This window comes from Oncorhynchus nerka, linkage group LG9b, assembly GCF_034236695.1.
Source record: "Oncorhynchus nerka isolate Pitt River linkage group LG9b, Oner_Uvic_2.0, whole genome shotgun sequence".
Classification (NCBI taxonomy): Eukaryota; Metazoa; Chordata; class Actinopteri; order Salmoniformes; family Salmonidae; genus Oncorhynchus; species Oncorhynchus nerka.
Window position 1 is genome coordinate 39157384 of NC_088424.1, and position 27806 is coordinate 39185189.

General features: G+C 33.1%; 1 protein-coding gene across 1 annotated transcript in view; it reads right to left on the bottom strand.

The window, feature by feature from the left end:
• Positions 1-27806, bottom strand: part of LOC115119460 (calmodulin-regulated spectrin-associated protein 2-like) — a 167808-nt gene that overhangs the window by 52931 nt on the left and 87071 nt on the right. The window contains 2 exon segments of the mRNA XM_065013677.1: positions 14384-14523; positions 18551-18692. Coding sequence (XP_064869749.1) covers positions 14384-14523; positions 18551-18692 — 282 coding nt within the window.

A 27806-nucleotide genomic window follows, 5' to 3' on the forward strand; every position in this document is an offset into this window, starting at 1 on the left:
TTACTAACTCTATGTATCATTACTAACTCTATGTATCATTACTAACTCTAACTCTATGTATCATTACTAACTCTATGTATCATTACTAACTCTAACTCTATGTATCATTACTAACTCTATGTATCATTACTAACTCTATGTATCATTACTAACTCTATGTATCATTACTAACTCTAACTATGTATCATTACTAACTCTATGCATCATTACTAACTCTATGTATCATTACTAACTCTATGTATCATTACTAACTCTATGTATCATTACTAACTATGTATCATTACTAACTCTATGTATCATTACTAACTCTATGTATCATTACTAACTCTATGCATCATTACTAACTCTATGCATCATTACTAACTCTATGAATCATTACTAACTCTATGTATCATTACTAACTCTATGTATCATTACTAACTCTAACTATGTATCATTACTAACTCTATGTATCATTACTAACTCTATGTATCATTACTAACTCTATGTATCATTACTAACTCTATGTATCATTACTAACTCTAACTATGTATCATTACTAACTCTATGTATCATTACTAACTCTATGTATCATTACTAACTCTATGTATCATTACTAACTCTAACTATGTATCATTACTAACTCTATGCATCATTACTAACTATGTATCATTACTAACTCTATGCATCATTACTAACTATGTATCATTACTAACTCTATGTATCATTACTAACTCTATGTATCATTACTAACTCTATGCATCATTACTAACTCTATGTATCATTACTAACTCTATGTATCATTACTAACTCTATGTATCATTACTAACTCTATGTATCATTACTAACTCTATGCATCATTACTAACTATGTATCATTACTAACTCTATGCATCATTACTAACTATGTATCATTACTAACTCTAACTATGTATCATTACTAACTCTATGTATCATTACTAACTCTAACTATGTATCATTACTAACTCTATGTATCATTACTAACTCTAACTATGTATCATTACTAACTCTATGTATCATTACTAACTCTAACTATGTATCATTACTAACTCTATGTATCATTACTAACTATGTATCATTACTAACTCTATGCATCATTACTAACTATGTATCATTACTAACTCTATGTATCATTACTAACTCTATGTATCATTACTAACTCTAACTATGTATCATTACTAACTCTATGCATCATTACTAACTATGTATCATTACTAACTCTATGCATCATTACTAACTATGTATCATTACTAACTCTATGCATCATTACTAACTATGCATCATTACTAACTATGTATCATTACTAACTCTAACTATGTATCATTACTAACTCTATGTATCATTACTAACTCTAACTATGTATCATTACGAACTCTATGTATCATTACTAACTCTATGTATCATTACTAACTCTATGCATCATTACTAACTCTAACTCTATGTATCATTACTAACTCTAACTCTATGTATCATTACTAACTCTAACTCTATGTATCATTACTAACTATGTATCATTACTAACTCTATGTATCATTACTAACTCTAACTATGTATCATTACTAACTCTAACTCTATGTATCATTACTAACTCTAACTCTATGTATCATTACTAACTCTAACTCTATGTATCATTACTAACTATGTATCATTACTAACTCTATGTATCATTACTAACTCTAACTATGTATCATTACTAACTCTATGCATCATTACTAACTCTATGCATCATTACTAACTCTATGTATCATTACTAACTATGCATCATTACTAACTCTATGCATCATTACTAACTCTATGCATCATTACTAACTCTATGCATCATTACTAACTCTATGTATCATTACTAACTATGCATCATTACTAACTCTATGTATCATTACTAACTATGTATCATTACTAACTATGCATCATTACTAACTATGCATCATTACTAACTCTATGTATCATTACTAACTATGTATCATTACTAACTATGCATCATTACTAACTCTATGCATCATTACTAACTATGCATCATTACTAACTCTATGTATCATTACTAACTATGTATCATTACTAACTATGCATCATTACTAACTCTATGCATCATTACTAACTCTATGCATCATTACTAACTCTATGTATCATTACTAACTCTATGTATCATTACTAACTCTAACTCTAACTATGTATCATTACTAACTCTATGTATCATTACTAACTCTAACTATGTATCATTACTAACTCTATGCATCATTACTAACTCTAACTATGTATCATTACTAACTCTATGTATCATTACTAACTCTATGTATCATTACTAACTCTATGTATCATTACTAACTCTAACTCTATGTATCATTACTAACTCTAACTCTATGCATCATTACTAACTCTATGTATCATTACTAACTCTAACTATGTATCATTACTAACTCTATGTATCATTACTAACTCTAACTATGTATCATTACTAACTCTATGCATCATTACTAACTCTAACTATGTATCATTACTAACTCTATGTATCATTACTAACTCTAACTATGTATCATTACTAACTCTAACTCTGTATCATTACTAACTCTATGTATCATTACTAACTCTATGCATCATTACTAACTCTATGTATCATTACTAACTCTATGCATCATTACTAACTCTATGTATCATTACTAACTCTAACTATGTATCATTACTAACTCTATGCATCATTACTAACTCTAACTATGTATCATTACTAACTCTATGTATCATTACTAACTCTAACTATGTATCATTACTAACTCTAACTCTGTATCATTACTAACTCTATGTATCATTACTAACTCTATGTATCATTACTAACTCTATGCATCATTACTAACTCTATGCATCATTACTAACTCTAACTATGTATCATTACTAACTCTATGCATCATTACTAACTCTATGTATCATTACTAACTCTAACTATGTATCATTACTAACTCTATGTATCATTACTAACTCTATGTATCATTACTAACTCTATGTATCATTACTAACTCTATGTATCATTACTAACTCTATGTATCATTACTAACTCTAACTATGTATCATTACTAACTCTATGTATCATTACTAACTCTAACTCTATGTATCATTACTAACTCTATGTATCATTACTAACTCTATGCATCATTACTAACTCTAACTATGTATCATTACTAACTCTATGTATCATTACTAACTCTATGTATCATTACTAACTCTAACTATGTATCATTACTAACTCTATGCATCATTACTAACTCTAACTATGTATCATTACTAACTCTATGTATCATTACTAACTATGCATCATTACTAACTATGCATCATTACTAACTCTAACTCTATGTATCATTACTAACTCTATGCATCATTACTAACTATGCATCATTACAAACTCTAACTCTATGTATCATTACTAACTCTATGTATCATTACTAACTCTATGCATCATTACTAACTCTATGTATCATTACTAACTCTATGTATCATTACTAACTCTATGTATCATTACTAACTCTATGTATCATTACTAACTCTAACTATGTATCATTACTAACTCTATGTATCATTACTAACTCTAACTCTATGTATCATTACTAACTCTATGTATCATTACTAACTCTATGCATCATTACTAACTCTAACTATGTATCATTACTAACTCTATGTATCATTACTAACTCTATGTATCATTACTAACTCTAACTATGTATCATTACTAACTCTATGCATCATTACTAACTCTAACTATGTATCATTACTAACTCTATGTATCATTACTAACTATGCATCATTACTAACTATGCATCATTACTAACTCTAACTCTATGTATCATTACTAACTCTATGTATCATTACTAACTCTATGCATCATTACTAACTCTATGTATCATTACTAACTCTATGTATCATTACTAACTCTATGTATCATTACTAACTCTATGTATCATTACTAACTCTATGTATCATTACTAACTCTATGCATCATTACTAACTCTATGTATCATTACTAACTCTATGTATCATTACTAACTCTATGTATCATTACTAACTCTATGTATCATTACTAACTCTATGTATCATTACTAACTCTATGTATCATTACTAACTCTAACTATGTATCATTACTAACTCTATGCATCATTACTAACTCTATGCATCATTACTAACTCTAACTATGTATCATTACTAACTCTATGCATCATTACTAACTCTATGTATCATTACTAACTCTAACTATGTATCATTACTAACTCTATGTATCATTACTAACTCTATGTATCATTACTAACTCTATGTATCATTACTAACTCTAACTATGTATCATTACTAACTCTATGTATCATTACTAACTCTAACTCTATGTATCATTACTAACTCTATGCATCATTACTAACTCTAACTATGTATCATTACTAACTCTATGTATCATTACTAACTCTATGTATCATTACTAACTCTAACTATGTATCATTACTAACTCTATGCATCATTACTAACTCTAACTATGTATCATTACTAACTCTATGTATCATTACTAACTATGCATCATTACTAACTATGCATCATTACTAACTCTAACTCTATGTATCATTACTAACTCTATGCATCATTACTAACTATGCATCATTACAAACTCTAACTCTATGTATCATTACTAACTCTATGTATCATTACTAACTCTATGCATCATTACTAACTCTATGTATCATTACTAACTCTATGTATCATTACTAACTCTATGTATCATTACTAACTCTATGTATCATTACTAACTCTATGTATCATTACTAACTCTAACTATGTATCATTACTAACTCTATGTATCATTACTAACTCTAACTCTATGTATCATTACTAACTCTATGTATCATTACTAACTCTATGCATCATTACTAACTCTAACTATGTATCATTACTAACTCTATGTATCATTACTAACTCTATGTATCATTACTAACTCTAACTATGTATCATTACTAACTCTATGCATCATTACTAACTCTAACTATGTATCATTACTAACTCTATGTATCATTACTAACTATGCATCATTACTAACTATGCATCATTACTAACTCTAACTCTATGTATCATTACTAACTCTATGCATCATTACTAACTATGCATCATTACTAACTCTAACTCTATGTATCATTACTAACTCTATGTATCATTACTAACTCTATGCATCATTACTAACTCTATGTATCATTACTAACTCTATGTATCATTACTAACTCTATGTATCATTACTAACTCTATGTATCATTACTAACTCTATGTATCATTACTAACTCTATGCATCATTACTAACTCTATGTATCATTACTAACTCTATGTATCATTACTAACTCTATGTATCATTACTAACTCTATGTATCATTACTAACTCTATGTATCATTACTAACTCTAACTATGTATCATTACTAACTCTATGTATCATTACTAACTCTATGTATCATTACTAACTCTATGTATCATTACTAACTCTAACTCTGTATCATTACTAACTCTATGTATCATTACTAACTCTATGTATCATTACTAACTCTATGTATCATTACTAACTCTATGTATCATTACTAACTCTATGTATCATTACTAACTCTAACTCTGTATCATTACTAACTCTATGCATCATTACTAACTCTATGCATCATTACTAACTCTATGTATCATTACTAACTCTATGTATCATTACTAACTCTATGCATCATTACTAACTCTATGTATCATTACTAACTCTATGCATCATTACTAACTCTATGTATCATTACTAACTATGTATCATTACTAACTCTATGCATCATTACTAACTATGCATCATTACTAACTATGTATCATTACTAACTCTATGCATCATTACTAACTCTATGCATCATTACTAACTATGCATCATTACTAACTATGCATCATTACTAACTCTATGTATCATTACTAACTCTATGCATCATTACTAACTCTATGTATCATTACTAACTATGTATCATTACTAACTCTATGTATCATTACTAACTCTATGCATCATTACTAACTCTATGCATCATTACTAACTATGCATCATTACTAACTATGTATCATTACTAACTCTATGCATCATTACTAACTCTATGCATCATTACTAACTATGCATCATTACTAACTCTATGCATCATTACTAACTCTATGCATCATTACTAACTCTATGTATCATTACTAACTCTATGTATCATTACTAACTCTATGTATCATTACTAACTCTAACTCTATGTATCATTACTAACTCTAACTCTATGCATCATTACTAACTCTATGTATCATTACTAACTCTAACTATGTATCATTACTAACTCTATGTATCATTACTAACTCTAACTATGTATCATTACTAACTCTATGTATCATTACTAACTCTATGCATCATTACTAACTCTATGTATCATTACTAACTCTATGCATCATTACTAACTCTATGTATCATTACTAACTCTATGCATCATTACTAACTCTATGTATCATTACTAACTCTATGCATCATTACTAACTCTATGTATCATTACTAACTCTAACTATGTATCATTACTAACTCTATGCATCATTACTAACTCTAACTATGTATCATTACTAACTCTATGTATCATTACTAACTCTAACTATGTATCATTACTAACTCTAACTCTGTATCATTACTAACTCTATGTATCATTACTAACTCTATGTATCATTACTAACTCTAACTATGCATCATTACTAACTCTAACTATGTATCATTACTAACTCTATGTATCATTACTAACTCTAACTCTATGTATCATTACTAACTCTAACTATGTATCATTACTAACTCTATGTATCATTACTAACTCTATGCATCATTACTAACTCTATGTATCATTACTAACTCTAACTCTATGTATCATTACTAACTCTAACTCTATGTATCATTACTAACTCTATGTATCATTACTAACTCTATGTATCATTACTAACTCTATGTATCATTACTAACTCTATGTATCATTACTAACTCTATGTATCATTACTAACTCTAACTATGTATCATTACTAACTCTATGTATCATTACTAACTCTAACTCTATGTATCATTACTAACTCTATGTATCATTACTAACTCTATGCATCATTACTAACTCTAACTATGTATCATTACTAACTCTATGTATCATTACTAACTCTATGTATCATTACTAACTCTAACTATGTATCATTACTAACTCTATGCATCATTACTAACTCTAACTATGTATCATTACTAACTCTATGTATCATTACTAACTATGCATCATTACTAACTATGCATCATTACTAACTCTAACTCTATGTATCATTACTAACTCTATGCATCATTACTAACTATGCATCATTACTAACTCTAACTCTATGTATCATTACTAACTCTATGTATCATTACTAACTCTATGCATCATTACTAACTCTATGTATCATTACTAACTCTATGTATCATTACTAACTCTATGTATCATTACTAACTCTATGTATCATTACTAACTCTAACTATGTATCATTACTAACTCTATGTATCATTACTAACTCTAACTCTATGTATCATTACTAACTCTATGTATCATTACTAACTCTATGTATCATTACTAACTCTTTGCATCATTACTAACTCTAACTATGTATCATTACTAACTCTATGTATCATTACTAACTCTATGTATCATTACTAACTCTAACTATGTATCATTACTAACTCTATGCATCATTACTAACTCTAACTATGTATCATTACTAACTCTATGTATCATTACTAACTATGCATCATTACTAACTATGCATCATTACTAACTCTAACTCTATGTATCATTACTAACTCTATGCATCATTACTAACTATGCATCATTACTAACTCTAACTCTATGTATCATTACTAACTCTATGTATCATTACTAACTCTATGCATCATTACTAACTCTATGTATCATTACTAACTCTATGTATCATTACTAACTCTATGTATCATTACTAACTCTATGTATCATTACTAACTCTATGCATCATTACTAACTCTATGTATCATTACTAACTCTATGTATCATTACTAACTCTATGTATCATTACTAACTCTATGTATCATTACTAACTCTATGTATCATTACTAACTCTATGTATCATTACTAACTCTATGTATCATTACTAACTCTAACTATGTATCATTACTAACTCTATGTATCATTACTAACTCTATGTATCATTACTAACTCTAACTCTGTATCATTACTAACTCTATGTATCATTACTAACTCTATGTATCATTACTAACTCTATGTATCATTACTAACTCTATGTATCATTACTAACTCTAACTCTGTATCATTACTAACTCTATGCATCATTACTAACTCTATGCATCATTACTAACTCTATGTATCATTACTAACTCTATGTATCATTACTAACTCTATGTATCATTACTAACTCTATGTATCATTACTAACTCTATGCATCATTACTAACTCTATGCATCATTACTAACTCTATGTATCATTACTAACTCTATGTATCATTACTAACTCTATGCATCATTATTAACTCTATGTATCATTACTAACTCTATGTATCATTACTAACTCTATGCATCATTACTAACTCTATGCATCATTACTAACTATGTATCATTACTAACTCTATGTATCATTACTAACTCTATGTATCATTACTAACTCTATGTATCATTACTAACTCTATGTATCATTACTAACTCTATGTATCATTACTAACTCTAACTCTATGTATCATTACTAACTCTATGTATCATTACTAACTCTAACTCTATGTATCATTACTAACTCTAACTATGTATCATTACTAACTCTAACTATGTATCATTACTAACTCTAACTATGTATCATTACTAACTCTAACTATGTATCATTACTAACTCTATGTATCATTACTAACTCTATGTATCATTACTAACTCTATGTATCATTACTAACTCTAACTATGTATCATTACTAACTCTATGTATCATTACTAATTCTAACTATGTATCATTACTAACTATGTATCATTACTAACTCTATGTATCATTACTAACTCTAACTATGTATCATTACTAACTATGTATCATTACTAACTCTATGCATCATTACTAACTCTATGTATCATTACTAACTCTAACTATGTATCATTACTAACTCTATGTATCATTACTAACTCTAACTATGTATCATTACTAACTCTATGTATCATTACTAACTCTATGCATCATTACTAACTCTATGCATCATTACTAACTCTATGTATCATTACTAACTCTATGTATCATTACTAACTCTATGCATCATTACTAACTCTATGTATCATTACTAACTATATGTATCATTACTAACTCTATGTATCATTACTAACTCTATGCATCATTACTAACTCTATGTATCATTACTAACTCTATGCATCATTACTAACTATGTATCATTACTAACTCTATGTATCATTACTAACTATGTATCATTACTAACTCTATGCATCATTACTAACTATGTATCATTACTAACTCTATGTATCATTACTAACTCTATGCATCATTACTAACTCTATGCATCATTACTAACTCTATGTATCATTACTAACTCTATGCATCATTACTAACTATGTATCATTACTAACTCTATGCATCATTACTAACTCTAACTATGCATCATTATTAACTCTATGTATCATTACTAACTCTATGTATCATTACTAACTCTATGCATCATTACTAACTCTATGCATCATTACTAACTATATGTATCATTACTAACTCTATGTATCATTACTAACTCTATGTATCATTACTAACTCTATGTATCATTACTAACTCTATGCATCATTACTAACTCTATGTATCATTACTAACTCTATGTATCATTACTAACTCTATGTATCATTACTAACTCTATGCATCATTACTAACTATGTATCATTACTAACTCTATGCATCATTACTAACTATGTATCATTACTAACTCTATGCATCATTACTAACTATGTATCATTACTAACTCTAACTCTATGTATCATTACTAACTCTATGTATCATTACTAACTCTATGTATCATTACTAACTCTATGCATCATTACTAACTATGTATCATTACTAACTCTATGCATCATTACTAACTATGTATCATTACTAACTCTATGTATCATTACTAACTCTATGTATCATTACTAACTCTATGCATCATTACTAACTCTATGCATCATTATTAACTCTATGTATCATTACTAACTCTATGTATCATTACTAACTCTATGCATCATTACTAACTCTATGCATCATTACTAACTATATGTATCATTACTAACTCTATGTATCATTACTAACTCTATGTATCATTACTAACTCTATGTATCATTACTAACTCTATGCATCATTACTAACTCTATGTATCATTACTAACTCTATGTATCATTACTAACTCTATGTATCATTACTAACTCTATGTATCATTACTAACTCTATGTATCATTACTAACTCTATGTATCATTACTAACTCTATGTATCATTACTAACTCTATGCATCATTACTAACTCTATGTATCATTACTAACTCTATGTATCATTACTAACTCTATGTATCATTACTAACTATGTATCATTACTAACTCTATGCATCATTACTAACTCTATGTATCATTACTAACTCTATGTATCATTACTAACTCTATGTATCATTACTAACTCTATGTATCATTACTAACTCTATGCATCATTACTAACTCTATGTATCATTACTAACTCTATGTATCATTACTAACTCTATGTATCATTACTAACTCTATGTATCATTACTAACTCTAACTATGTATCATTACTAACTCTATGTATCATTACTAACTCTAACTATGTATCATTACTAACTCTATGTATCATTACTAACTCTATGTATCATTACTAACTCTATGTATCATTACTAACTCTATGTATCATTACTAACTCTATGTATCATTACTAACTCTATGTATCATTACTAACTCTATGTATCATTACTAACTCTATGCATCATTACTAACTATGTATCATTACTAACTCTATGCATCATTACTAACTATGTATCATTACTAACTCTATGTATCATTACTAACTCTATGTATCATTACTAACTCTATGCATCATTACTAACTCTATGTATCATTACTAACTCTATGTATCATTACTAACTCTATGTATCATTACTAACTCTATGCATCATTACTAACTATGTATCATTACTAACTCTATGTATCATTACTAACTCTATGTATCATTACTAACTCTATGTATCATTACTAACTCTATGTATCATTACTAACTCTATGCATCATTACTAACTCTATGTATCATTACTAACTCTATGTATCATTACTAACTCTATGTATCATTACTAACTATGTATCATTACTAACTCTATGCATCATTACTAACTCTATGTATCATTACTAACTCTATGTATCATTACTAACTCTATGTATCATTACTAACTCTATGTATCATTACTAACTCTATGTATCATTACTAACTCTATGCATCATTACTAACTCTATGTATCATTACTAACTCTATGTATCATTACTAACTCTATGTATCATTACTAACTCTATGCATCATTACTAACTATGTATCATTACTAACTCTATGCATCATTACTAACTATGTATCATTACTAACTCTATGCATCATTACTAACTATGTATCATTACTAACTCTAACTCTATGTATCATTACTAACTCTATGTATCATTACTAACTCTATGTATCATTACTAACTCTATGCATCATTACTAACTCTATGCATCATTACTAACTATGTATCATTACTAACTCTATGTATCATTACTAACTCTATGTATCATTACTAACTCTATGCATCATTACTAACTCTATGCATCATTATTAACTCTATGTATCATTACTAACTCTATGTATCATTACTAACTCTATGCATCATTACTAACTCTATGCATCATTACTAACTATATGTATCATTACTAACTCTATGTATCATTACTAACTCTATGTATCATTACTAACTCTATGTATCATTACTAACTCTATGCATCATTACTAACTCTATGTATCATTACTAACTCTATGTATCATTACTAACTCTATGTATCATTACTAACTCTATGTATCATTACTAACTCTATGTATCATTACTAACTCTATGTATCATTACTAACTCTATGCATCATTACTAACTCTATGTATCATTACTAACTCTATGTATCATTACTAACTCTATGTATCATTACTAACTCTATGTATCATTACTAACTCTATGCATCATTACTAACTCTATGTATCATTACTAACTCTATGTATCATTACTAACTCTATGTATCATTACTAACTCTATGTATCATTACTAACTCTATGCATCATTACTAACTCTATGTATCATTACTAACTCTATGTATCATTACTAACTCTATGTATCATTACTAACTCTATGTATCATTACTAACTCTATATGTATCATTACTAACTCTAACTGTATCATTACTAACTCTAACTGTATCATTACTAACTCTATGTATCATTACTAACTCTATGTATCATTACTAACTCTATGTATCATTACTAACTCTATGTATCATTACTAACTCTATGTATCATTACTAACTCTATGTATCATTACTAACTCTATGTATCATTACTAACTCTATGCATCATTACTAACTATGTATCATTACTAACTCTATGCATCATTACTAACTATGTATCATTACTAACTCTATGTATCATTACTAACTCTATGTATCATTACTAACTCTATGCATCATTACTAACTCTATGTATCATTACTAACTCTATGTATCATTACTAACTCTATGTATCATTACTAACTCTATGCATCATTACTAACTATGTATCATTACTAACTCTATGTATCATTACTAACTCTATGTATCATTACTAACTCTATGTATCATTACTAACTCTATGTATCATTACTAACTCTATGCATCATTACTAACTCTATGTATCATTACTAACTCTATGTATCATTACTAACTCTATGTATCATTACTAACTATGTATCATTACTAACTATATGCATCATTACTAACTCTATGTATCATTACTAACTCTATGTATCATTACTAACTCTATGTATCATTACTAACTCTATGTATCATTACTAACTCTATGCATCATTACTAACTCTATGTATCATTACTAACTCTATGTATCATTACTAACTCTATGTATCATTACTAACTCTATGTATCATTACTAACTCTAACTATGTATCATTACTAACTCTATGTATCATTACTAACTCTATGTATCATTACTAACTCTATGTATCATTACTAACTATGTATCATTACTAACTCTAACTCTATGTATCATTACTAACTCTATGTATCATTACTAACTCTATGTATCATTACTAACTCTATGTATCATTACTAACTCTATGTATCATTACTAACTCTATGCATCATTACTAACTCTATGTATCATTACTAACTCTATGTATCATTACTAACTCTATGTATCATTACTAACTCTATGTATCATTACTAACTCTAACTCTGTATCATTACTAACTCTATGTATCATTACTAACTCTATGTATCATTACTAACTCTAACTCTATGTATCATTACTAACTCTATGTATCATTACTAACTCTAACTCTATGTATCATTACTAACTCTATGTATCATTACTAACTCTATGTATCATTACTAACTCTATGTATCATTACTAACTCTAACTCTGTATCATTACTAACTCTATGCATCATTACTAACTCTATGTATCATTACTAACTCTATGTATCATTACTAACTCTATGCATCATTACTAACTCTATGTATCATTACTAACTCTATGTATCATTACTAACTCTATGTATCATTACTAACTCTATAAAGGTTCAATTCAAAATACCCCCTTTCAGCCATTTGTCCACACATACCACTCAACGAGATCTATAGCACCACTCTACCTCCAATGTCAACACTCCATATCCCTCCCTACCTAACCCAGGCCATGACCCCCCTGGTCCCTCGTTGTTACCCCTGCCCCCCTCCTGTCTCCCCAGCCCCCTTAGTGTCCCCCCAGACCTCCTCCCGTCCACAGCCTCCCTCTCTGTCCTGTCCCCCTGGTTCTACCTTGATGGAAGAGTGGGCATAGAGCCTACCTTGATGGAAGAGTGGGCATAGAGCCTACCTTGATGAAAGAGTGGGCATAGAGCCTACCTTGATGGAAGAGTGGGCATAGAGCCTACCTTGATGAAAGAGTGGGCATAGAGCCTACCTTGATGGAAGAGTGGGCATAGAGCCTACCTTGATGGAAGAGTGGGCATAGAGCCTACCTTGATGGAAGCGTGGTCATAGAGCCTACCTTGATGGAAGAGTGGGCATAGAGCCTACCTTGATGGAAGAGTGGGCATAGAGCATGTCCTCCAGGGAGAAGTGGCAGCAGTGGTTGAGGTTGTCCCTACAGAACTCCTGCACCAGCTGCAGATTGTACAGACTGTCAGCCAGCGACATGGTCTCCTTCAGACAGATATCTGGAGGGTGGGGAGAGGAGAGAGCACAGGGGCGGAGTTAGAGTTTAAGGGTTTGTTTTCAAATATATCCGAAAAGCTTCAGCAATGCATCAATGGCTTGCTTGTTTGGGGTCACTTAGAAATGTCCTTGTTTTTGAAAGAAAAGCACAAAAAAATGTCCATCAAAATAACATCAAATTGATCAGAAATACAGTGTAGACATTGTTAATGTTGTAAATTACTTTTGTAGCTGGAAACGGCTGATTTTTTAAATGGAATATCTACATAGGTGTACAGAGGCCCATTATCAGCAACCATCACTCCTGTGTTCCAATGCCACGTTGTGTTAGCCAATCCAAGTTAATCATTTTAAAAGGCTAATTGATCATTAGAAAACCCTTTTGCAATTATGTTAAAGCAATAAAACTGGCCTTCTTTAGACTAGTTGAGTATCTGGAGCATCAGCATTTGTGAGTTCGATTACAGGCTCAAAATGGCCAGAAACAAATACCTTTCTTCTGAAACCCGTCAGTCTATTCTTGTTCTGAGAAATGAAGGCTATTCCATGCGAGAAATTGCCAAGAAACTGAAGATCTTGTACAGCGCTGTGTGCTACTCCCTTCACATAACAGCTCAAACGGTCTCTAACCAGAATAGAAAGAGGAGTGGGAGGCCCCGGTGCACAACTGAGCAAGATAACAAGTACATTAGAGTGTCTAGTTTGAGAAACAGACGCCTCACAAGTCCTCAACTGGCAGCTTCATTAAATAGTACCTGCAAAACACCAGTCTCAACATCAACAGTGAAGAGGCGACTCCGGGATGCTGGCCTTCTAGGCAGAGTTCCTCTGTCCAGTCTCAACGTCAACAGTGAAGAGGCGACTCCGGGATGCTGGCCTTCTAGTTCCTCTGTCCAGTGTCTGTGTTCTTTTTCCCATCCTAATCTTTTCTTTTCATTGGCCAGTCTGAGATATGGCTTTTTCTTTGCAACTCTGCCTAGAAGGCCAGTATCCCGGAGTCGCCTCTTCACAGTTGACATTGAGACTGGCGTTTTGTGGGTAATATTTAATGAAACTGCCAGTTGGAACACAGGAGTGATGGTTGCTGATAACGGGCCTCTGTACGCCTATTCCATAAAAGAATCCGCCGTTTCCAGCTACAATAGTCATTTACAACAATAACAGTGTCTACACTGTATTTCTGTTATTTTAATGGACAAAAAAATGTGCATTTCTTTCAAAAACAAGGACATTTCTAAGTGACCCCAAACTTTTTAACAGTAGTGTACGTATACAGTTTATACAATATATATTATTGAGAGTGGCCATGGTCTGTCTTAAAAACATTGAAATGTATTTGCATTTGTACTTTATTAGAAATGTATCTTTTATAAAGTATTTAGTATTATTTGTAGTATTTGGCCAGAATAACAGTGGGAGGAGGCAGGGTTAGAAGGCAGGGTCGCGGGCAGTGAACATCTGATAGTAGCACACAGAGCCAACTATATTTGACTGGGCACAAGTAGAGGGAGTGGAAATGTTTATCTTTCAATAAATAAGTCAACATTCTTCATCCAACGGACTATGTTGCTTTTAACTCCTGACCAATCACGTCTTAGCCTGGCCCTGGGGCATTATTGGAATAGTGGGTGGAGTCTGGCCCACTGGCTTCTGTATAAACAGGCTCAAAACTGAAACATGCCACTAATCAATCAATCAATCAATCAATCAATCAATCACGCTCTCTCTCTCTCTCTCCCTCATATCTTTCATTGCCCCCCTCTCTCTAACTTTCTCTCCATCTCTCTCTGTCTCTCCCTCCCCACTCTCTCATGTCTCTGGTCCCCTCTCCCCTCTCTCTCTCCTACGCTATCTCTCATGATATGTATTTCACTCAGGTTTAATTGTTCATCCCCAAATGACACCATTATTATTGCATAAACCTGAACCTCATGGACTCTTTGACATTGTTGGCCAAATTGTACACATTGACTTCATCACTAGGGGCTAATCTTCTTTCCAATGGAATCATTCTGGATCATAACTACTGGGCAGGATGGAGGAGCAGCTATTCTCTCTCTTCTCTCTGTGTGTGTGTTAGCTATTCTCTCTCTTCTCTCTGTGTGTGTGTTAGCTATTCTCTCTCTTCTCTGTGTGTGTGTGTGTGTTAGCTATTCTCTCTCTTCTCTGTGTGTGTGTGTTAGCTATTCTCTCTCTTCTCTCTGTGTGTGTGTTAGCTATTCTCTCTCTTCTCTCTGTGTGTGTTAGCTATTCTCTCTCTTCTCTGTGTGTGTGTGTGTGTGTTAGCTATTCTCTCTCTTCTCTGTGTGTGTTAGCTATTCTCTCTCTTCTCTGTGTGTGTTAGCTATTCTCTCTCTTCTCTGTGTGTGTTAGCTATTCTCTCTCTTCTCTGTGTGTGTTAGCTATTCTCTCTCTTCTCTGTGTGTGTTAGCTATTCTCTCTCTTCTCTGTGTGTGTTAGCTATTCTCTCTCTTCTCTGTGTGTGTTAGCTATTCTCTCTCTTCTCTGTGTGTGTTAGCTATTCTCTCTCTCACTGTGTTAGCTATTCTCTCTTCTCTGTGTGTGTTAGCTATTCTCTCTCTCTCTCTCACTGTGTTAGCTATTCTCTCTCTTCTCTGTGTGTGTTAGCTATTCTCTCTCTTCTCTGTGTGTGTTAGCTATTCTCTCTCTTCTCTGTGTGTGTTAGCTATTCTCTCTCTTCTCTGTGTGTGTTAGCTATTCTCTCTCTCACTGTGTTAGCTATTCTCTCTCTTCTCTGTGTGTGTTAGCTATTCTCTCTCTTCTCTGTGTGTGTTAGCTATTCTCTCTTCTCTGTGTGTGTTAGCTATTCTCTCTCTTCTCTGTGTGTGTTAGCTATTCTCTCTCTCACTGTGTTAGCTATTCTCTCTCTTCTCTGTGTGTGTTAGCTATTCTCTCTCTTCTCTGTGTGTGTTAGCTATTCTCTCTCTCACTGTGTTAGCTATTCTCTCTCTTCTCTGTGTGTGTTAGCTATTCTCTCTCTTCTCTGTGTGTGTTAGCTATTCTCTCTCTTCTCTGTGTGTGTTAGCTATTCTCTCTCTCACTGTGTTAGCTATTCTCTCTCTTCTCTGTGTGTGTTAGCTATTCTCTCTCTTCTCTGTGTGTGTTAGCTATTCTCTCTCTTCTCTGTGTGTGTTAGCTATTCTCTCTCTCACTGTGTTAGCTATTCTCTCTTCTCTGTGTGTGTTAGCTATTCTCTCTCTTCTCTCTTCTCTGTGTGTTAGCTATTCTCTGTAAGACTGAGATCATGGTGATAAGGGAGGTTCCTGTCAGCTGACAGGAATTTCAAGGTCAGGGGTCACTGTCACTGTTGTCTGCATGTCTAATGAAAAAAACAATATTGCTGTTGATGGTACTTTGACAACATCAATGATTTTAATTCATAAATGCAACGAGTCCATTTGGAATCCCTTTACAGCTGTTATCTGAATACTTGGACACAACAGTTGGCTGTAAATTATTTTTCTATTTTTAATAAATGTTGTGATTTTCAAACGGGAAAAACACATGTGGTTGTGTAATGGCAGGGTCAGGGGAAAGGTCATACCATGGGGAAACTCCCTCTTCAGTTGTCTGTGAGTCTAATGGTTGAAACAATGTAGCTATTGATGCTACTGGTACTATTGATGCTACTGGTACTATTGATGCTACTGGTACTATTGATGCTACTGCTACTGGTATCTTTTTCATTTACAAGTAATCATTTTCTTGAGCCCTGAGGTAATTCTGTTCCCAAACAGTCCCTCTCTAATACTTCAACAGCTGTTGGATGCATACTGTCACCTTATAGCTATCATATTGTCCATCAAATATATTGTTTGCTGTGATTGAATGCCATATTTTCTAATATAACTAATTTCTGTGATTCTGGCCCAACTTCACCTTTGCTCATCTGGTCAAACACTTGTGAAACGACAGCCTACTGTACTTTCCATTCTGAGTTACTGTAAAGCAGACCAACTAGAGAAGGCTACAGGTATGAAGTGATAGAATAATCCTCCTGTACGGTACCTTCCAGTCTGATGGACGTTGTGCAGTAGAAGTGAAGGAGTGCGGCCAGGGCACAACCGTCTGTGTTGTCCTTCAGCAGATTGTCCACCAGGGGGAGTGATGGAGCTGCCCTCTGCTGGGCATACTCCCTCCTGTAGCGCGCCTGCAGCCATGGCAACAACAACACGGAGAGATAACGGTCAGTGACAGCTAATGTATGGAATCAGAGTAAGGAGAGGGACGTATGGATGTATATAAAGGCTCCTCACACTCAAATATACACAAGCACTCTTTGTCACGCACAGACGCACGCACACACACACACACACACACACACACACACACACACACACACACACACACAGTAGTTTGTAGAGACATTGATGGATCAATACCATCATTACTAGGCTACGATGCCCTCTTTACTAGGCTACAATACCCTCTTTACTAGGCTACAATACCCTCTTTACTAGGCTACAATACCCTCTTAACTAGGCTACAATACCATCTTCACTAGCCTACGATGCCATCTTCACTAGCCTACGATGCCATCTTCACTAGGCTAAGATGCCATCTTTACTAGGATACAACAATGCCATCTTTACTAGGAAACGATGCCATCTTAACTAGGCTACAATACCATCTTCACTAGGCTACGATGCCATCTTCACGAGGCTACGATGCCATCTTCACTAGGCTACGATGCCATCTTCACTAGGCTACGATGCCATCTTTACTAGGATACAATGCCATCTTTACTAGGAAACGATGCCGTCTTAACTAGGCTACGATGCCATCTTTACTAGGCTACGATGCCATCTTTACTAGGATACGATGCCAGCTTCACTAGGTTACGATAGCATCTTAACTAGGCTACGATACCATCTTCACTAGGCTACGATGCCATCTTTACTAGGCTACAATGCCATCTTTACTAGGTTACGATGCCATCTTTACTAGGATACGATGCCATCTTTACTAGGCTACGATGCCATCTTTACTAGGATACGATGCCATCTTTACTAGGAAACGATGCCATCTTAACTAGGCCACGATGCCATCTTTACTAGGCTACGATGCCATCTTTACTAGGATACGATGCCATCTTCACTAGGTTACGATACCATCTTAACTAGGCTACGATACCATCTTCACTAGGCTACGATGCCATCTTTACTAGGATACGATGCCATCTTTACTAGGAAACGATGCCATCTTAACTAGGCTACGATGCCATCTTTACTAGGCTACGATGCCATCTTTACTAGGATACGATGCCATCTTCACTAGGTTACGATACCATCTTAACTAGGCTACGATACCATCTTCACTAGGCTACGATGCCATCTTTACTAGGCTACGATGCCCTCTTTACTAGATTACGATACCATCTTTACTAGGCTACGATGCCATCTTTACTAGGCTACAATACCATCATTACTAGGCTACGATACCCTCTTTACTAGGCTACGATACCCTCTTTACTAGGCTACAATACCCTCTTTACTAGGCTACAATACCATCATTACTAAGCTACAATACCCTCTTTACTAGGCTACAATACCCTCTTTACTAGGCTACAATACCCTCTTTACTAGGCTACAATACCTTCTTTACTAGGCTACAATACCCTCCTTACTAGGCTACAATACCATCATTACTAGGCTACAATACCCTCTTTACTAGACTACAATACCCTCTTTACTAGGCTACAATACCCTCTTTACTAGGCTACAATACCCTCTTTACTAGGCTACAATACCCTCTTTACTAGGCTACAATACCATCTTTACTAGGCTACAATACCCTCTTTACTAGGCTACAATACCCTCTTTACTAGGCTACAATACCCTCTTTACTAGGCTACAATACAATCTTCACTAGGCTACGATGCCCTCTTAACTAGGCTACGATGCCATCTTCACTAAGATACGATGCCCTCTTTACTAGGCTACAATACCCTCTTTCCTAGGCTGCCAGACCCTCTTTCCTAGGCTACAATACCCTCTTTACTAGGCTACGATGCCATCTTTACTAGGATACGATGCCCTCTTTACTAGGCTACAATACCCTCTTTACTAGGATACGATGCGATCTTTACTAGGATACGATGCCCTCTTTACTAGGTTACTTGACATTGTCCTGTACGGTATAGATGCTGTATCGTTGTTGAATGCAAAAACAGTCAGGCAAACAGGCTACACATCCACTGGGATGTGAGAACACTGAGAACACGACCATAACCAGTTCCATAACCATCTACTGTTCTACAGTATCCTACAGGTATAAATCTACTGTCCTACAGGTATAAATCTACTGTTCTACAGTATCCTATAGGTATAAATCTACTGTCCTACAGGTATAAATCTACTGTTCTACAGTATCCTACAGGTATAAATCTACTGTTCTACAGGTATAAATCTACTGTTCTACAGTATCCTACAGGTATAAATCTACTGTTCTACAGTATCCTACAGGTATAAATCTACTGTCCTACAGGTATAAATCTACTGTTCTACAGTATCCTACAGGTATAAATCTACTGTTCTACAGGTATAAATCTACTGTTCTACAGTATCCTACAGGTATAAATCTACTGTTCTACAGTATCCTACAGGTATAAATCTACTGTTCTACAGTATCCTACAGGTATAAATCTACTGTCCTACAGTATCCTACAGGTATAAATCTACTGTTCTACAGTATCCTACAGGTATAAATCGACTGTCCTACAGTATCCTACAGGTATAAATCTACTGTTCTACAGTACCCTACAGGTATAAATCTACTGTTCTACAGTATCCTACAGGTATAAATCTACTGTTCTACAGTATCCTATAGGTATAAATCTACTGTTCTACAGTATCCTACAGGTATAAATCTACTGTCCTACAGGTATAAATCTACTGTTCTACAGGTATAAATCTACTGTTCTACAGTATCCTACAGGTATAAATCTACTGTTCTACAGTATCCTACAGGTATAAATCTACTGTTCTACAGTATCCTACAGGTATAAATCTACTGTCCTACAGGTATAAATCTACTGTTCTACAGGTATAAATCTACTGTTCTACAGTATCCTACAGGTATAAATCTACTGTCCTACAGGTATACATCTACTGTCCTACAGGTATAAATCTACTGTTCTACAGGTATAAATCTACTGTTCTACAGTACCCTACAGGTATAAATCTACTGTTCTACAGGTACCCTAAATCTACTGTATAAATCTACTGTTCTACAGTATCCTACAGGTATAAATCTACTGTCCTATAAATCTACTGTCTACAGGTATAAATCTACTGTTCTACAGTATCCTGTTCTACAGTACAGGTATAAATCTACTGTCCTACAGGTATAAATCTACTGTTCTACAGGTATAAATCTACTGTCCTCTACAGGTATAAATCTACTGTTCTACAGGTATAAATCTACTGTTCTACAGTATCCTACAGGTATAAATCTACTGTCCTATCAGGTATAAATCTACTGTTCTACAGTATCCTACAGGTATAAATCTACTGTTCTATAGTATCCTACAGGTATAAATCTACTGTTCTACAGTATCCTACAGGTATAAATCTACTGTTCTACAGTATCCTAGGTATAAATCTACTGTTCTACAGTATCCTACAGGTATAAATCTAGTTCTACAGTATAAATCTACTGTTCTACAGTATCCTACAGGTATAAATCTACTGTTCTACAGGTATAAATCTACTGTTCTACAGTATCCTACAGGTATAAATCTACTGTTCTACAGGTATAAATCTACTGTTCTACAGTATCCTACAGGTATAAATCTACTGTTCTACAGGTATAAATCTACTGTTCTACAGTATCCTACAGGTATAAATCTACTGTTCTACAGTATCCTACAGGTATAAATCTACTGTTCTACAGTATCCTACAGGTATAAATCTACTGTTCTACAGTATCCTACAGGTATAAATCTACTGTTCTACAGTATCCTACAGGTATAAATCTACTGTTCTACAGGTATAAATCTACTGTTCTACAGTATCCTAGGTATAAATCTACTGTTCTACAGTACCCTACAGGTATAAATCTACTGTTCTACAGGTATAAATCTACTGTTCTACAGTATCCTACAGGTATAAATCTACCGTTCTACAGTATCCTACAGGTATAAATCTACTGTCCTACAGGTATAAATCTACTGTCCTACAGGTATAAATCTACTGTTCTACAGTATCCTACAGGTATAAATCTACTGTCCTACAGTATCCTACAGGTATAAATCTACTGTCCTACAGGTATAAATCTACTGTTCTACAGTATCCTACAGGTATAAATCTACTGTCCTACAGGTATAAATCTACTGTTCTACAGGTATAAATCTACTGTTCTACAGTATCCTACAGGTAAAATCTACTGTCCTCAGTATCCTAGGTATAAATCTACTGTCCTACAGGTATAAATCTACTGTTCTACAGTATCCTACAGGTATAAATCTACTAGGTATAAATCTACTGTTCTACAGTATCCTAGGTATAAATCTGTGTCCTACAGTATCCTACAGGTATAAATCTACTGTCCTACAGGTATAAATCTACTGTTCTACAGTATCCTACAGGTATAAATCTACTGTCCTACAGGTATAAATCTACTGTTCTACAGGTATAAATCTACTGTTCTACAGTATCCTACAGGTATAAATCTACTGTTCTACAGTATCCTACAGGTATAAATCTACTGTCCTACAGGTATAAATCTACTGTCCTACAGGTATAAATCTACTGTTCTACAGTATCCTACAGGTATAAATCTACTGTTCTACAGTATCCTACAGGTATAAATCTACTGTTCTACAGTATCCTACAGGTATAAATCTACTGTTCTACAGTATCCTACAGGTATAAATCTACTGTTCTACAGGTATAAATCTACTGTTCTACAGGTATAAATCTACTGTTCTACAGTATCCTACAGGTATAAATCTACTGTTCTACACAGTATCCTACAGATATAAATCTACTGTTCTACAGGTATAAATCTACTGTTCTACAGGTATAAATCTACTGTTCTACACTATCCTACAGGTATAAATCTACTGTTCTATCCTACAGTATAAATCTACTGTTCTACAGTATCCTACAGGTATAAATCTACTGTTCTACAGTATCCTACAGGTATAAATCTACTGTTCTACAGTATCCTACAGGTATAAATCTACTGTTCTACAGTATCCTACAGATATAAATCTACTGTTCTACAGGTATAAATCTACTACAGGTATAAATCTACTGTTCTACAGTATCCTACAGGTATAAATCTACTGTTCTACAGTATCCTACAGGTATAAATCTACTGTTCTACAGTATCCTACAGATATAAATCTACTGTTCTACAGGTATAAATCTACTGTTCTACAGGTATAAATCTACTGTTCTACAGTATCCTGTTCTACAGGTATAAATCTACTGTTCTACAGTATCCTACAGGTATAAATCTACTGTTCTACAGGTATAAATCTACTGTTCTCTCTACAGTATAAATATAAATCTACTGTATCCTACAGGTATAAATCTACTGTTCTACAGTATCCTACAGCTATAAATCTACTGTTCTACAGGTATAAATCTACTGTTCTACAGTATCCTACAGGTATAAATCTACTGTTCTACAGTATCCTACAGGTATAAATATACTGTTCTACAGTATCCTACAGGTATAAATCTACTGTTCTACAGTACCCTACAGGTATAAATCTACTGTTCTACAGTATCCTACAGGTATAAATCTACTGTTCTACAGTATCCTACAGGTATAAATCTACTGTTCTACAGTATTACAGGTATAAATCTACTGTTCTACAGTATCCTACAGGTATAAATCTACTGTTCTACAGGTATAAATCTACTGTCCTACAGGTATAAATCTACTGTTCTACAGTATCCTACAGGTATAAATCTACTGTTCTACAGTATCCTACAGGTATAAATCTACTGTCCTACAGGTATAAATCTACTGTTCTACAGTATCCTACAGGTATAAATCTACTGTTCTACAGTATCCTACTGTTCTACAGGTATAAATCTACTGTTCTACAGTATCCTACAGGTATAAATCTACTGTTCTACAGTATCCTACAGGTATAAATCTACTGTTCTACAGGTATCCTACAGGTATAAATCTACTGTTCTACAGTATCCTACAGGTATAAATCTACTGTTCTACAGTATCCTACAGGTATAAATCTACTGTTCTACAGTATCCTACAGGTATAAATCTACTGTTCTACAGTATCCTACAGGTAAATCTAAATAAATCTACTGTTCTACAGGTATAAATCTACTGTTCTACAGTATCCTACAGGTATAAATCTACTGTTCTACAGTATCCTACAGATATAAATCTACTGTTCTACAGGTATAAATCTACTGTCCTACAGTATCCTACAGGTATAAATCTACTGTCCTACAGGTATAAATCTACTGTTCTACAGTATCCTACAGGTATAAATCTACTGTCCTACAGGTATAAATCTACTGTTCTACAGGTATAAATCTACTGTTCTACAGTATCCTACAGGTATAAATCTACTGTTCTACAGTATCCTACAGGTATAAATCTACTATCCTACAGGTATAAATCTACTGCTCTACAGGTATAAATCTACTGTTCTACAGTATCCTACAGGTATAAATCTACTGTTCTACAGTATCCTACAGGTATAAATCTACTGTTCTACAGTATCCTACAGGTATAAATCTACTGTTCTACAGTATCCTACAGGTATAAATCTACTGTTCTACAGGTATAAATCTACTGTTCTACAGGTATAAATCTACTGTTCTACAGTATCCTACAGGTATAAATCTACTGTTCTACAGTATCCTACAGGTATAAATCTACTGTTCTACAGGTATAAATCTACTGTTCTACAGTATCCTACAGGTATAAATCTACTGTCCTACAGTATCCTACAGGTATAAATCTACTGTTCTACAGTATCCTACAGGTATAAATCTACTGTTCTACAGGTATAAATCTACTGTTCTACAGTACCCTACAGGTATAAATCTACTGTTCTACAGTATCCTACAGGTATAAATCTACTGTTCTACAGTATCCTACAGGTATAAATCTACTGTTCTACAGTATCCTACAGGTATAAATCTACTGTTCTACAGTATCCTACAGGTATAAATCTACTGTTCTACAGGTATAAATCTACTGTTCTACAGTATCCTACAGGTATAAATCTACTGTTCTACAGGTATAAATCTACTGTTCTACAGTATCCTACAGGTATAAATCTACTGTTCTACAGGTATAAATCTACTGTTCTACAGTATCCTACAGGTATAAATCTACTGTTCTACAGTATCCTACAGGTATAAATCTACTGTTCTACAGTACCCTACAGGTATAAATCTAAAGTTCTACAGTATCCTACAGGTATAAATCTACTGTTCTACAGTATCCTACAGGTATAAATCTACTGTTCTACAGTACCCTACAGGTATAAATCTACTGTTCTACAGGTATAAATCTACTGTTCTACAGTATCCTACAGGTATAAATCTACCGTTCTACAGTATCCTACAGGTATAAATCTACTGTCCTACAGGTATAAATCTACTGTTCTACAGTATCCTACAGGTATAAATCTACTGTTCTACAGTATCCTACAGATATAAATCTACTGTTCTACAGGTATAAATCTACTGTCCTACAGTATCCTACAGGTATAAATCTACTGTCCTACAGGTATAAATCTACTGTTCTACAGTATCCTACAGGTATAAATCTACTGTCCTACAGGTATAAATCTACTGTTCTACAGGTATAAATCTACTGTTCTACAGTATCCTACAGGTATAAATCTACTGTTCTACAGTATCCTACAGGTATAAATCTACTATCCTACAGGTATAAATCTACTGCTCTACAGGTATAAATCTACTGTTCTACAGTATCCTACAGGTATAAATCTACTGTTCTACAGTATCCTACAGGTATAAATCTACTGTTCTACAGTATCCTACAGGTATAAATCTACTGTTCTACAGTATCCTACAGGTATAAATCTACTGTTCTACAGGTATAAATCTACTGTTCTACAGGTATAAATCTACTGTTCTACAGTATCCTACAGGTATAAATCTACTGTTCTACAGTATCCTACAGATATAAATCTACTGTTCTACAGGTATAAATCTACTGTTCTACAGTATCCTACAGGTATAAATCTACTGTTCTACAGTATCCTACAGGTATAAATCTACTGTTCTACAGGTATAAATCTACTGTTCTACAGTATCCTACAGGTATAAATCTACTGTCCTACAGTATCCTACAGGTATAAATCTACTGTTCTACAGTATCCTACAGGTATAAATCTACTGTTCTACAGGTATAAATCTACTGTTCTACAGTACCCTACAGGTATAAATCTACTGTTCTACAGTATCCTACAGGTATAAATCTACTGTTCTACAGTATCCTACAGGTATAAATCTACTGTTCTACAGTACCCTACAGGTATAAATCTACTGTTCTACAGTATCCTACAGGTATAAATCTACTGTTCTACAGGTATAAATCTACTGTTCTACAGTATCCTACAGGTATAAATCTACTGTTCTACAGGTATAAATCTACTGTTCTACAGTATCCTACAGGTATAAATCTACTGTTCTACAGGTATAAATCTACTGTTCTACAGTATCCTACAGGTATAAATCTACTGTTCTACAGTATCCTACAGGTATAAATCTACTGTTCTACAGTACCCTACAGGTATAAATCTAAAGTTCTACAGTATCCTACAGGTATAAATCTACTGTTCTACAGTATCCTACAGGTATAAATCTACTGTTCTACAGTACCCTACAGGTATAAATCTACTGTTCTACAGGTATAAATCTACTGTTCTACAGTATCCTACAGGTATAAATCTACCGTTCTACAGTATCCTACAGGTATAAATCTACTGTCCTACAGGTATAAATCTACTGTTCTACAGTATCCTACAGGTATAAATCTACTGTCCTACAGTATCCTACAGGTATAAATCTACTGTCCTACAGGTATAAATCTACTGTTCTACAGTATCCTACAGGTATAAATCTACTGTCCTACAGGTATAAATCTACTGTTCTACAGGTATAAATCTACTGTTCTACAGTATCCTACAGGTATAAATCTACTGTTCTACAGTATCCTACAGGTATAAATCTACTATCCTACAGGTATAAATCTACTGCTCTACAGGTATAAATCTACTGTTCTACAGTATCCTACA